The sequence below is a fragment of the Monodon monoceros genome, unplaced genomic scaffold (genome assembly GCF_005190385.1).
Source record: "Monodon monoceros isolate NGI ecotype Baffin Bay Population unplaced genomic scaffold, NGI_Narwhal_1 Super_Scaffold_20, whole genome shotgun sequence".
NCBI lineage: Eukaryota > Metazoa > Chordata > Mammalia > Artiodactyla > Monodontidae > Monodon > Monodon monoceros.
Window position 1 is genome coordinate 92,704,079 of NW_021703777.1, and position 15,502 is coordinate 92,719,580.

The window sequence follows — 15,502 nt, forward strand, 5'->3', positions numbered from 1 at the left end:
GAACAAGGCAGGTTGACAGGCAGGATGAAGGGGCAGCTGGGAGAAGAGGCCAGGTGGGGACTTACTACCAGGCTCTGGACGCCTGGCAGGGTGATGTGCCCGAGGTCCCAGAGGGCTGAAACGTGGCGCCTTCTGTCCATAAAGCTCTCATCTGCTCACCACTGACCTGTCCGTCCAACTGATGGGAGGCGGAGTTCCCGAGCAGGGTCTGCAGTCTCAGATACACTGTGGCCTCGCAGGGCCTTGCCTGCTCTCCCGGCAGGGTGGCCCCCTAACACTCCTTTCTCTCTCAGTGAAAGGTTTTACTAGGATGGAGAACCTGTCTTCACAGATCCACCCAGGGTTGAGATGTACCCCAAAATGGAGGTATCCATCACTCAGGGTAACATTGAATGCTATGCTGACATCCTGGTTTACAGTGTGAAGGATGGGCCACCTGATTCCAGGCACCGTACGTCCTCTGGCCTTGGGTAAGTCGGGGGTCCCAGGCCCTGGTTCCTCAACTCTGCCCAGGGACTGCTGAGATGGGTCCGGCCCCTGTACCTAGGACCACCCTGGACTTGTGTCCATCTCTAACCAGGCCAGTCTCCATCCAGGCAGTGGGCCAGGCAGCCATCCCAGACATGGCTCAGTCCTTCCCTTCACCCCCCAAGTCTCCTCACCCACTCTACCGGCTCCTTCCCCAGCCCTGGATCACCCCCAGACTCTCCCACCTGAAATGCAGTTCCTCACCCAAGTGGGCCGCCAGGTTCTACCAAGCTCTCTCCTCGTTTTTCCCTTTGCAATGCTGGGAACAGAAACCTCAGCCTGAATCCTGGCTCCCTACTCATCTGCTCTGAGACTTAGGACCCTCTGAGCCTCAGTGTCCTCATCTGTAAAATGGGATGATGACAGGACCTGCTTCACAGGCTCAATTTGATGTCAAGTGGGAAAGGCATTCCCAGGGGACGCTGCCCAGCACCAAGCAGTCATTGTTGTCACAGCTAAACTTTATGGTGCACCTATTGTGCACCAGGCACTGTTCTATGGGATATACTTGTCTCACCCACTTAATGTGCCCCACTTGGCCTAGGGCAGGCACTATGGTATCCCATTTGCACATGAGGGAACCGAGAGCCAGAGAGGTTAAGGAATCTTCCTGAGGCCACACAGCTACTTAGTAGGGCAGCTAAGAAAGTGGAATTTGTGTTCAGACCCCATCAGATAAGCTTCCCAGACTACTTTCTTGGCTCTTGACTGCCATTTGTTTTCATGTTGTTTTAGTTTTTTCTTCTGTTTTTGTTATTACATTTTTATATAGATACGTATATTAGTAAAACATTTTTTAACCAATAAAATTCTATACATTAGGTCAATAGGCCAATTGGTATCACACATTAAGTCAAAATATATAAATTTATATAACTTTATCTGTGGTTGAGGCATAACTGAAAATATCTGTAGGCAGTAAAGACACAAAACAATGAAATATTTACTTTCTCAACAGTTCAAAATAGAATGTGATATTGGCAAAAGGAAAATAGAAACATCTCCCTAAAATAACTTGGGTCCAGATTACAAAATTTTATAAATACCATTGTGTGAGCTTCTACTTCTGATACATTATGAAGACTGTCAAAGTGGGGTCCTATAGGATTTATAAATCTAGGCTTGCCTGATTATTATTCCAGTGCTTCTTTGTGGAGATGGCTCTGAGCACCCCTGCAGGCCTCCCTGAGATCCAGCCATGACCTTCTCTACCCTCTGACCAAAGCCCTTGACTTGGAATCGGGCAGTTTCTCTGGGGCTGCTTCAGCTCTGTCTCAGGGGGCTGTCCACCTGTGATAGGGAAGGTAAGTTGTTTATCATGCCGTCCATCCTTATCAGTTTTTGTGATTAGCTCATAACAAAATTCAGAAGAAAGGTGATACAGACCTTATGAATTTATCTCTTTAGCCAGCCGGTGAGCCGATAAATTCTGAAGGTCTCATCACTCTGGCCACTCATAGGACTAATTTTGCCTGGGCTCACCTGGCAAAACCTAAAGAGAACTTTCTTTGCTCTTATCTTGTTGTACTCATGAGAGTCAGATAGAGATCTCCTCTGCAAAACATCTGTGAACCAAGAGTTGCAGATTGTAATATATCCAATCAGAGGTGGCTGGGCATTAGATTGGGTCCAAGATTTGAGGTACACGTGCAATGCATATGAACAACTTTATCCATTGCATGGTTTCATCTCAGTCAAAATTAAGACTTTGCCTCCCGTGAGCCCTGCCTCTTACATACATTCTCACTATAATTCTATTTTATGTATTCTTCTAAATGGCAAAATTTAAACAAAGATAATTTAGAATACTGTGACTATTTGGAGGAACCATTTTTATACTGTAGCTCTTTTTTATTGAGATATAATTAACATATAACATCATCTTAGTTACAAGTGTACATGATAATGATTTCAGACATGTATATGGAATACACGTATACGTGTATTCCATGTATGGCCACCCACCATGGGGGACATCACACCCATTGATTCAATCTGCTTTCTTAAATATGGTGACTCTAATCTAATCAATCATGTCAGAAGACTTAAGAAACCAGATTGTATTAATGGGGTCAGGAAACCTAAGGGTGTTGGTTGTTTTAATGAAAGTCAGGAGATTTAAGAAGGCCAATTGATTTAAATGGGTTAACAATGTTTAAGGGAGCTGATATAATCAATGGGAGTCATGGGATTTAGGAGGCCGACTGAATCATTTACAGCCCATAATTTGAGGGGACTGACTGAATCAAAGGCAAACACATGAGTTAAGGGGGCCCTTTGTTTTAAGGGTGTTTTAAGGTCAGGAGATTAAGAAGGGTGATTAATTTAATGGGGTTCAGGAGAATTAAGAAGACAGAATGACAATGCAGGTCTGGAGAGTTAAGAAGGCAGATTGATTGCTGGTGTGGGCTAGGAAACTTAAGAGGTTTAATTAATAAAATGGGTGTCAGGAGGTTTAAGAAGAAATCTTTAATGGGGGTAGGGATATTTAATGGGGCTGATTGAATCAATGGGAGTCACCTGATTTATGGGGACTGCTTTAACAATAGGAGTCATGTTCTCCAAGGGGCTGATTGAATAAGCCCAAGCACCCAGCACCCCCAGCGGGACAGCACCTATGTTTGCAACTGTGTATAGAATATGTGTACACAAAGGAACTTTGGGTACTCAATCATATACACGACAGTTTACATACTAGTGTCCACAAACTGTGGGTACATGCTGCATATGCACAACTGTGTACATACGATGTGTCCACAAAAAAACTTTGGGTACACATTGCATATACACAACAGTGTACATACTATGTTTCTTCAAAGGAACTTTTGGTACACAGTGCATATACACAACTGTGGAGATACTATGTTTCTCCAAAAGAACTTTGAGTACACAAGGCATATACACAACTGTGGACATACTATGTGTCCACAAAGGAACTTTGTTTACACAATGCATATACACAACTGAGTATAACAGGCAGGTGCCTGGGTCCCACTTTAGGGGCGCCTGGCCAGTGGGGTACTTGGGCCCCATCACTGGGGTGTCCAGCCAACCTCCACACTCACATAGAAAGAGGAAAAAAGAGAAATGGGGAGAGGAGGGAGAGAATATGATAAAGCAAGTGTAGTGAAATGCTAATGTTTGGGGTATCTAGATAAAAGATATAAAGGGATACTTTGCATCACTTTTTCAAATTTCTAAAATTATGTCAAAATAAAAAGTTTAAAAATTTCCATGGGAATTAAATGTGACAGTACAAGTAAAGCAGTTAAAATATTGTACTTAGCATAGTACCTGGCACATAGGAAATACTTGCTGCACAATAGCTAGTATTATAAATGTATCTTCCTACATACAACCTTCCAAACTTTCCAGTCCATCTGCCCACTGTCTGCAGAATACACCCTGTCATCTTTCCTGCCCTGCTTTCTTGGGTTTCTGACTTTGCCTGGCATGTACCCTGTAGTCTTCCTGGTTAGCATGAAACAACTTTAGCTGAGCCCTAAGAAATTCTTTTTGAAGAAACTATGGCTACTTTCTGTACCCTTCTCTCCCTTTCCTGAATTCCTATAGACAAATTATAGATCAAAAAAGCACCAGCTCACTTTCTGTCATATGTGATTTCCTCTTTGTAAAAAGAAAAAGTTGTATTGTCCAACCTATTCTTTTCCGGAGAGGAGTTGCTTGACTAGAAATATATAAAATGCAAATTACAGAACAATATGTATACAGATAATCCATTGTGTAAGAAAAATAAAGTAGATGTATATTTAGAAAAGAATATAGGAAAATGTGCAAAGAAACTTTAGAAATGGTTACCTTTTGGGAGTAGGATTGAGGGGGGAAAGGAAAAACTTTCAGAAACTTTTTTGTGTATTTTAAATGTTTTGTGGTAATTGAAAAATAATTTTGTAAACAATTTAGAAACAGTTCTTGGTGCCTGAGATACATCATGAACAAAAAACTTAGAAGGATCCTTGTCCTTATAAAGATGACATTCTTGGGCTTCCCTGGTGGCGCAGTGGTTGAGAGTCCACCTGCCGATGCGGGGGACGTGGGTTCGTGCCCCGGTCCGGGAAGATCCCACATGCTGTGGAGCGACTGGGCCTGTGAGCCGTGGCCGCTGAGCCTGCGTGTCCGGAGCCTGTGCTGCGCAATGGGAGAGGCCACAACAGTGAGAGGCCCGCGTACCGCAAAAAAAAAAAAAAAAGATGACATTCTCATGGGAGAAGACAGGCAATAAGTAATAAACATAATACATATATAAACTATGCAGCATGTTAAATGAAAGTAAAAAGAAAATGTAGAGCTGAGTAGGGAGAATCAGAAATGCTGGGAAGATGCAAGACAGGTTTCAGTACAACACTGGGTGGTCATTTAGGAGATGATATTGGAGGTGAGACTTAAGGTCATAATGTGACCTCAAGTCTTCTGAGAAGTCAATTCCCAAAATTTACAGGAAGGCAATCCCTAAAATTGTGACAGGTGGTAAATTATTTACTTGGTGAGTAAGCATTTTTTGCTCTGACAAGATTTAGAATTAAGCACAGAAATATTCAAAAGAAGCAAAATCGAGATATTGATATTTTGGGGTTTTAAATCTGTGCATATTTATTATTTTAGGTATTGGTGATAATTAAGAGAGTTGGTCTGCTAGAGAAAGGTCAGTCTCGCAATTTCGATTGATTTGGAATCATACTGTGTTTATAGACAGTGTTGGAAATTTGTCTAAAACAGGCACAGGGACCTCTCTGTGTGGCTGTGTCCCTTTCCAGCATTGTATCCCCAAATTGCTTTTCACTTTTGCAATTCCCTGTGTCTTGCCTAGCCTCCTTCTACCCACTTATGATTTCCAAATATATACCTGGCATAATATATAACTTCTTGAAATTCATGTAGGTGATATAGGTAAACACTCCACTCCCAGCAAGAATTTTCTAAATTGTGGTGCCTATCTATTAGTAATGATTAATAATACAATATTTTGTTCTTTTATTTTACATTAAACATTATATTTTCAGGAATATTGTTAGAACAAGAAACACTGAATTTGAGAAACACTGTTGTGGTAGGTAGAAAAATGCCCCCAAAAGATGTCCTGGATTATCTGGGTGGGCCCAATGGAATCACAAGGATCCTTTAGAGAGGGAGACAGGAGGGTCCCAGTTATCAGAATCATCACTGTATGACCGAAGCAGAGGGTGGAGAGATGAGATTGCTGGGAAGGGGCCAGGAGCCAAGGAATGCAGGCAGCCTCTAGAAGCTGGAAAAGCAAGGAAACAAATTCTCCCTTAGAGCCTCCAGAAGGAACAAAGACTTGCCCACAGATTTATTTACCCCAGTGGCACATTTTGGACTTCTGACCTCCAAAACTCTTAAGATAATAAATTCTTGTTGTTTTTAACTATCAAGTTTGTGTAATTTGCTACAGTCAGAAGAGGAAACGTATCCAATTTTCATTAGGATTATGTTGTAGACTTTTGTTAAAGCAACCATTAGCCCTGTTCATTTATCACCTACTGCAAAGTGCCCTTATGATTTAGAAAATGAATTTTGTTTAGAATGGAAGAGCTAGTATTTTTTATTACATGCTTTTGGAAGTACGAAAAATAGTTTAATTAAATTTTCATAGTGTTTCATATTTTTCTCAAGAGAGAAAGAAGCATATTGTAATATGTCTACTCTGATTTGATATGGAAGGGTTCTTGCCATCCCAAGAATTAATATCCCAATATTAATTGTATATTTTATTGGTATATTTTTATTAATGAAAATGTGATGTGAATTGGGAGATTGGGATTGACATATATGCACTAATATGTATAAAATAGATACCTAATAAGAACCTGCTGTACAGCACAGGGAACTCCACTTCTCTGTACAGTAGAAACTAACACAACACTGTAAAACAACTATATCCCAATGTGATGTGGACTGTTTGTATCCCCCCAAAACTTAACCCCTAATGTGATGGTATTAAGGGGTGAGGCCTATAAGAGGTTAGGTCATGAGGGTGGCATCCTCATGAATGGGATTAGTGCCCTTACAAAAGAGACATGAGAGCTTGCTCTAGCTCTCTGCTCTCTGCCTTGTGAGGATACCATGAGAAGGTGGCTGTCTACAAGCCAGGAAGAGGGTCCTCACCAGACATGGGATCTGCTGGCACATTGATTACAGATTTCTAGCATCCAGAACTGTGAGAAATAAATTCCTGTTGTTTAAGCCACTCAGTCTCTGGTGATTCGTTAGAGCTGCCTGAATGGGCTGAGACATCACATATTACTCAGATTTCACAGAGTGAACTTAGAGTAGGACTTCATCTCACGGATAACTAACTACTTCTCTGAATTACAGTTTACGTTTCCTTGGCTTTGGTCCCTACAGTTAGCAATCATCTGACAATGTATGCATGTGATAGTTACCTTTAAGGGACATATGGAGCTAATCATCATTATCACAAGCTGACAAACAATGTCACAAAATAACATCACGGTTAAGAGTTTGATTTTACATGGACTGGGATGAGGCACTGTGATCCCACCTGACACCTTGGTGAGCAAGAGGAAAAGGCACCCTCTCTGGGTGGAAGCATCTGGAGGGTTCAGGCCATGAGAAGCCAGGGGAGGATGTGCTAGATTTGAGCCATTATCCATCCCTTGGATGAGGTGCAACCTGCACAGCCACCTGCCGGAGCCCTGGGAAGGCGCCTTAGAAGTCCTGCAAGAAGCACAATCCTGTAGTGGGAAAATGGTGACCTTGACATTACATAGATGGGAGCTGACTCCTTTCTCCATTGCTTATTAGTAATGTGGCCTGAGCAAGTTACTTATGTTCTCTGAACCTAAAACGGCCCACCTGTGAGATACAGACAGTAATATGTATCTTGAATAATTGTGCTCAAAATTAGGGACAAAGTATGTCAAATGCCTGACTCACACTAGATGGTGGTCATTATCATGCAGTATAAGTTTCTCATTTAAAAAATGAGGAAATAGAAGCCTCGAAAGGGCCAGGCTCACCTAAGGCGTATTAAGAGGTTTTCCGTGTTTGACCTACAGCCACTGTGGAGCCTCCTTGAAGCATTAAGTGAGTTTGGTGAGGCAAGAAGTGAGTTTGGTGCATTTTTTTTCTAAGTGTGGGAAAAATATAACCATCTCAATGGGCTGTGAGTCTGAGGTTTTACTTTATACCAATTATATGCTTACAGCTCTTTCTGGTGATTTTAAAAAACAAAGACTTAATTTTTGTGTGTGTTTATTCTTTTTTATTTCTTTATTTTACTTCTTACTTATTAAAATTTTCAAACATGAAGAAAAATAGAATAATATAATGAATATCCATCATCTGAGTTTAACAATTGTTAATATTTTGCAGAGACTTAATTTTTTGAATAAAGTTTATTTCATATTTAGACTAGGCCATATTAGCAGCAAGTCTGCGATTTTGGGGGAAATAAGAGCCTATAAATCACGTTAGTTACTTCGTGGGAGGGAATGGAGAGGTGACTCCAGGACCCCCGGGGCAGGACGCTATGTTGACACCAGGTGAGGCTCCTAGGCTGCCAAAGCAGGTGGGCAGCTCTTCAGTGAAGCCTGGGTGTGGGCCAGAGGACAGGTGAGCCGGAGGGAGGACTTGGTGGTCACTCGGGGGTCTGCAGCTGGTAGGATCCAAGATGAGGACAAGTCTTCCAGGCAGTGATCGGGCTCTGACCAGTTGAAAGAACATTTCATAAATTATTCCACCCTCAGGCTGCCCTGGGAAAGCTGGCAGGGCAAGCAGCAGCCAGGGGGACAGAAGCCCAATGAGCCCAGCCAGTGCACCCTCCCCGCAAGAACCATCAGGATACCAGGGGATGCTTCCCAGAGATTGGGAGTATATGTGTGCCTACCTTCCTCTCCCATAACCCCAGGACCTTCAGGAGAGAGTCAGGGGCAGAGAGCTTATCTGAGGAGCCAGCCATTTTATCCCAGAGAGGCTCAGCATTATCCCTAAGTATAAACAATCAGATCGGGTTAAATTTAAACTGAATCAGGCATTTATTATTAGTTTTTCTTTATTCGTAAAATGACCAGATTAACTATAGTCAAAATAAATGAGCTACAATTTCTCCATGTCTTTGAGTATCACGCGAGTGTATTGTGACCCAGATATGTATTCTCCCTCCCTCCTTCATCCCTTCACGCCTAACAAAACTCGCTAAATTCCATGTAGGAATCTCTTCTACAGTATCCCTGAGAGATGACTTTCAGACCGAACCTGATTATCTCCAGCAACGTGAAGGTTGCTACCTGATGGATCAGGGTTTGAAAGTTTTAAGGTGTTACAGACGCTTCTGAAACATTTTGTAAAGCTATAGACTCTGTCACTGGAAAAATACACACTCATACAAAAGCTTGCACTTTGACACCATGGAACGTATGCAGCTTGATCAAGGTTACCACCTTGATAAGGTAATTCCATTATTAGAAGCAAAACCAGTTCACTCCGCCTGATGGCCTGCACAGATCTGAGGCAGTGATCAGGGTGCAGGCTACGGCTGGGCTCGGATAACATTTTTAGTAGCTCACATGCTGTCTCAGTATGAATCCCCCCTTCCCCCCCAGCTGCTTGGAGAGTGAAATCTCTGCAGGGCAGGAATTTTTGTCTGTTCATTCACTGCTCTACTTCCAGAAGTTTCAATACTTGTTGAATGAATGAATAAATGTACTAAGACCCTCAGATGTTTATCATATAAACTGTTGCCAGAGTCTTGTGTTTATGTTATTGATTTTAAAGAAAAACTGTCAGCAGGACCTTATGTTAAACTTGATAGAACATTGACCTTTCCACTTGTTTTCAAGACAGCACTGCAGTGTGTCGTTACCTTTTGGACCCATCTCCTATCATGTTAACTCTCCCTTCCAGCCATGTGCCATCTGCATATTTGATGAGTGACATCAGTCTGCTAAGTAAGACTGCAGCTGTGTCTGGGGTGGGGATAGAGGGCTGGAAGGGGCAGAAGAACACAGCAGGGAAGCAGAAGCAGTTAGAACAGAAGAGATTCCGTGGAAACTTTCTGAAGCTCAGTGTTAAGCAAAGTAGAGTGAGTCCGAATCAAGTGTCATTTTAGATGAAGCTAATCTGGGGGGATTAGATAACTTTTTTTTTTTTTGCGGTACGCGGGCCTCTCACCGTTGTGGCCTCTCCCCCTGAGGAGCACAGGCTCCGGACACGCAGGCTCAGCGGCCATGGCTCACGGGCCCAGCCGCGCCGCAGCATGTGGGATCTTCCCGGACCGGGGCACGAACCCGTGTCCCCTGCATCGGCAGGCGGATTCTCAACCACTGCGCCACCAGGGAAGCCCTAGATAACTTTTACTCGGCATGAAGACAGGAGAGCTGGGAAAGGATTCACCCCAGCTGACATGGTGGGAAAATGAATTGAGTTGTGGACCTGCATGAGTGAGGGTTCTCCAAAGAAATAGAATCAATAGGAATGTGTGTGTGTCTGTGTGTGTGTGTCTGTGTGTATGAGAGAGAGAGAGAGATTTATTATAAGGAACTGGCTCACATGATTGTGGAGACTGGCAAGTCCAAAATCTGCAGGGTAGGCGGGCAGTCTGGAGATCCAGGGAAGAGTTGCAGTTTGAGTCCAGTGGAAGTTTGCTGGCAGAATTCCCTCTCCCTTGGGGGAGGTCAGTCTTTTTCTTAAGGCCTTCAACTGATTGGATGAGACCCTCCCATACTATGGACGGCAATCTGCTTTACTGAAAATCTACTGATAGACCCCGTCCAAAAAACATACCTTCACAAAAACATCTAGAATAGTGTTTGACCAATATCTGGGTACCATGGCATAACCAAGTTGACACATAAAATTAACTGTCACAGTACCACTCAGGAAAACCTAACACAAAACATCTGTGTTTATCCAACAGCTGCATTAGAGCAATATTCTAACCCCACTGGGTATTCACATACTTCCAAGCCCCCTTTGTAAATTCATACCTTGTGTTTCCTCCTCATTACTGACTTATCCCGGAACGCCCTTCTCCAGCCTTGCTTCCTTTACCACTGGAAAAATTCTCCTCATCTTTCAAAGTTCAGATCAACTGTCAACTCTGAGATACTTTCTTTAATACCACGTCCCATCCTGAAGCATTAATTCCCTCTCAGGTCCTTTCTCCATGTGCTGTTATAACACTGATCACATTGCCTTGCAATTGCTCGTACATCAAACATCAGATCAGCAAAGGGGTTTAAAATGTAAACTCTGGCTCCAGACTTCCCTCCATTTAATTCCTGACCTCAGCAAGTTATCCAACTGCTTTATGCCTTAGTTTCTTCATCTATGAAATGGGACTAAAGTAGTACTATACCAACAGAGTTGTAGTGAGGACCTAAAGACTTACTATATGTAAAACTTTTAGAACTGCATGTAGTAACCACTCCAAAGAATGGTAGTTATTTTCATTCTTACTGTTATTGTTGCTCTCTGATTCCTGTGTCGTGTGGAAAGATTAGGTGTTTCTGGAGGCCAGGGACATTATCATATTCCTTTTTGCATTCCTCCTAATATTGTGCGGGATATACCAAGGGTCTATAGACATTTCTTGGAGTGTACAGTACCTTATACGTGTAGGGTGCTCTACAATATACAAAGGCTGGCAACGTTATCGCCCATTTAAACCTCATTACAATCTTGCGAGGTTGTTAATACCCCCATTTTACAGATGAAGAGACTGAGAAGTAGATATTAAATGAATTGTCCAGTGTCACACACGGCTGGCAAGTGGCAGAGTCTCTAACTCCAAGGTCAGTGAGAAAGAAGTGCAGGGATGCCAGAAATTCGGAAAGTTTTCTTTTCTGGCCCAGGTAACTACCCTTCCCCCTTCCACTTCCTTCTTCTTACTGCCAAAACATAGACATTCAAGACTGTGCAAGCTGGAAAAAAGAAAAAGGAGGTTTCCATTCTCCTAAGAACTGATTTCAGGAGAAGGTTATTAATACAAGATATCCTCGGCCGTGACTGTGGCCTCTTCTATCTTGGTCTTAATCTCCGGGAGGGGAATCTGACTGATGGCCACCACAACCAGGTTAGTGGCGTGGGCTGAGGCGCTGGCCACGCAGATCCAGAATGACTCTTCATACTCCTCCTCCACCACCACAAAGCGGAAGAGTTTCTCCTGGAAGTTGGCGATTCGTTCTGTCAGGTCGTGAAATTTTACCGCGGCCATGAAGCTGGCGATGGCCAAGGCCACGACTCCTCCTGAAACCCAGAAAGGACACCCTCATGCAGAGCTCTTTTCCTTGCAATTCAACCACTAGATGTGAGGTGGCTTTTCTGTGGCACAGGCAACAAACTTGTGGTGTAAAACACGCTTAGGGCAACACAAATTTTAAAATGCTTTTAAAAGCAGCAGATAATCCACTGTGTGAGGGGCGAGAGGTGTGGGAATAAGCTTCCTATCAGATCTACTTTGAGCCTCGACTCTGCCACTTTTTCCCTTACCCAGGGCGGGGCAGGGTGTGTGTGTGCACATGTGGATAAGCTCAGTCTCTAAGTATTTCAGCCTGTGTATGTAGACCTTGAGGCTTCTGAGGGAAGAGACAAGAGCATCGTACTGGGCAGATTGGGGGATCAGAACGGAGGGCTAGACTGTTCTCTCCTCCTCAGTTATCATCTTTCCAAGCTTAATGATAAGAGGAGATAAGAGAAGGAGGAAAGGAAAGCAGAAAGGAGAAAACTGGAAGGATTCCAAACTTCGTGTCCTTCCCTACCTATTGCTTCAGACTTTGACCCTCCGGGTTCCCTCTGTTTCTCTTTCTCTCTCCATCTTTCTCTCTACTTTTCTCCTGCCCTGATTTTAATTAATATTTAAAAATCACATTTATTATGCCCTTTGTTTAGATTATTACTTCTTATTGAAGAAAATTTGGACACCAGAGAAAATCACAAAGATGAAAAGACAAATATGCTTTTTTCCTAAAAGCCAAATATAAACACTTTGAACATTTTGGTATATTTCTTTACATTTCCATCTCTTTAACAAAATTAGTATTATGGTACACTTACTGCTTTACACTTGATTTACTTCCCTTACTTGAATATTTTTCCATGTTGTTAAATATTCTGTTAAAGCACCACTTTAAACTGTGTATGATGTTTTATACTAGCGACACACCTAATTATTTTAAGTTTAATTAAGTGTGACCTAATTTCTGCATATCTAGACTGCTTCCAATTTTTTGATATTATAAAGTGCTGCAGGAAACTCCTTTTAATGTACATTTTTTGTGCTCTTTTCCTGTTATTTCCTTAGCATAAATTAATGTTTGGAATTGTTTAATCAAAGGATACTCGTATTTTTATGCCTTTTGAGAGTAAAGTTTTGTCAAATTGCGTTTTTTAAAATACTCCTGTCAATAGAGCTTGAGGGTACTGTCTCTCTGAGGAAGGGAATTGACAGAGATAAGCATTTATTTCAAAAGCAGGATTGAGCACTTTCTACACGCCAACCACTGTGAGCATTCAGGCAGAGATAAACAAGTCTACATGGGAGTGAGCCACGTTTATAAGAAATTCTACAGGATGGCCACAGTCTGCGAACATAGGCCAATACGTAATAATTGATTTACTGACATTACATTCTCATGCATGATAAAACAACATTACTTGTTTCTATACTTTATGGTCATCCTGTATAAAGTAAAATGTAGTGAGGGGTTATTGCCATCAGGATACCTTGACCATTTGACCTGGGTTTTCTGAAATCATTCTTGGGATTTTGTTACTTTCATTACAGGTGATTTTTCAGTGCCGAACTAAATGTGAATTAATTTCTGTATATCAGATACTCTCCCAAATCAACACACACACACGCACACACACACACACACACACACACACACACTCACACACAACTTTTGTCTTGGTTTTTGTCTTGGAAAATAGGTCACAGTGGTCATAGATGATTAAAGAAAGGACAAAAGGCTTAGACTCAGTTATACCTGGGTTGGAATCCTGCCTCTGTTACTCATCGTTGTGTGACTTTGGGTGTATCTTTTTTTTTTTGGCGGTACGCGGGCCTCTCACTGTTGTGGCCTCTCCCGTTGCGGAGCACAGGCTCTGGACGCGCAGGCCCAGCGGCCATGGCTCACGGGCCCAGCCGCTTGGCGGCATGTGGGATCTTCCCGGACCGGGGCACGAACCTGTGTCCCCTGCATCGGCAGGCGGACTCTCAACCACTGTGCCACCAGGGAAGCCCTGGGTGCATCTTTTAACTTCTCTGAGCTTCAGGTTCTTCACCTGTAAATATGGGTCTAATAATACCGCCTCATAGAGAGGTTGTGAGGTTTACACAAAATAAGGCATGTAAGCCCCCCAGGTCCCTTCTCTTGTGTCCTTTGTGAGGTTCCTTCAGAATCACAGCAGCAGTCCCACATCCTCACTCATCCCATGGTCCCCTCTTCTTCACCCACAGCTCTCTGTCTTCTCTCTTCTCTCATCCCGACCTCTCTTCGCTGCTCTAAGCCCTCAGCCACTCATGCACACTAATACTTCAGTTCTTTATGATGACAGAGATTCTTCAACTTTTAGTAAAAAGGATATTCATGCCCATCAAGGAAGTAACAGAGCCAGGGAAGTGAAGGCTGAGGTGGGGCATTTTAATTCCTTCATGCCTTCTGCCCACCTACTTGGAACTCAGCCTCCTGATGACATGGACAGGAATCTGTCTCCCCAGGGGCCTTCCTTACCTGCGAGAACGTTCCATAGACAGATGCCCCCGGGGCCGTTGACTGCCCGGTACGGAACCTGGATCATGTTGAGAATGGCAAAGCCCATGCTGACCAGAGCCAGCGCCAAGGCCAGGAAGAGGAGAAACAGAATTGTCACGTGGAGGCCTGCATTGAGCTCCTTCACCAGGTGTGGGAAGACTGGGGAGAGAAGACACAACCAAGATGTCAGCCTCAGAGCTTGGCTCCAGTTCTTACGTCCCAGGCTTGCTTACCATGAAGGCTTTAGCAGAGGGGAGTGAGGGCAAGGCAGCAAGTGCTGGGTTTTCAAAAAGCAGGAGACTTCCTGAGATGAATTCATGGCCCCCAGATTTACCACTTATCAGTTGGCCAACAATCTTCGCTTCCTTGGGGTGGCTGCAAAATCAGAATGTGCCCCAGCTGGGCATTTAAGTTGCATTGGCCTCGCAGCTCTGGGATCTGGTGTGAGCTAATCCATACAAGCTCCAGATGGTGTTGCTTTAGCAAAGGAGGCTGGCAAGAGAGTCAGTCAAAGAAGGCTGATTGATCACAAAGCTTTCATCTGGGTCAGAGAGTAGCCTTCATTAAATCAGAAAGGTAGAAGCGGTCTCAGGTATATCATGAAGAGTATAGAGGGGTGTAACAAAGTGAAGCCTAGATCTGGCATCCAAAGTTCCAGGTTCAAATCCCAGCTTTGCTGATTTGCCACAATTATAAAATATTTAGGATCATCTAAACCCTACTTCTCCTACCCATCTTACAATATTGAGGGGGTCAAGCGAAGGGCATAGGAATAATCATAGTGCCCACTTTGTGGGCACTAATGCAAAGCTAGGAGCGTCATTTTGGATTCCCCATAATGATTCAGTAAGATAGACATTAATTCCCTGTGTATGATGGGCATGTAATTCTCATGTTGCACTTTATTAGAATATTAATTTGCCATATTAATGTGGCAGGATAATTTAGTGAAATATTAATTTGGATTTGTCTTCTCTATATTTCTCTCTATGTGAAGATCAAATGATATATCATAGTAGAGTGTTTAAATATTGTCTAGGAAAGAGTCCGTTCTCAAAAATGGCAACTGTGGTTGTTATTTTACCCTCTGACTTGGGAAAAGTCATGTGACTTCTCAAGCCTCAGTTTCCTCACCAGTATAATGTGGATAGTAATAGTTGCATAGGAGTTGAGCACAGTCAGGGGCCAAGCCCTTTCCGTCTGTTATCTCATCCAAT

General features: G+C 43.0%; 1 protein-coding gene across 1 annotated transcript in view; it reads right to left on the reverse strand.

The window, feature by feature from the left end:
- Positions 1-11,496: 11,496 nt before the first annotated feature.
- The window catches only part of CLRN2 (clarin 2), an 11,488-nt gene continuing 7,482 nt past the window's right edge, over positions 11,497-15,502 (reverse strand). Inside the window, exons 2-3 of the mRNA XM_029234548.1 lie at positions 14,265-14,444; positions 11,497-11,775 (exon numbers count right to left, since the gene is read on the reverse strand). Of these exons, the coding sequence (XP_029090381.1) occupies positions 11,510-11,775; positions 14,265-14,444 (446 nt within the window). The 3' untranslated portion in view covers positions 11,497-11,509. The remainder of the gene's footprint in view (positions 11,776-14,264; positions 14,445-15,502) is intronic.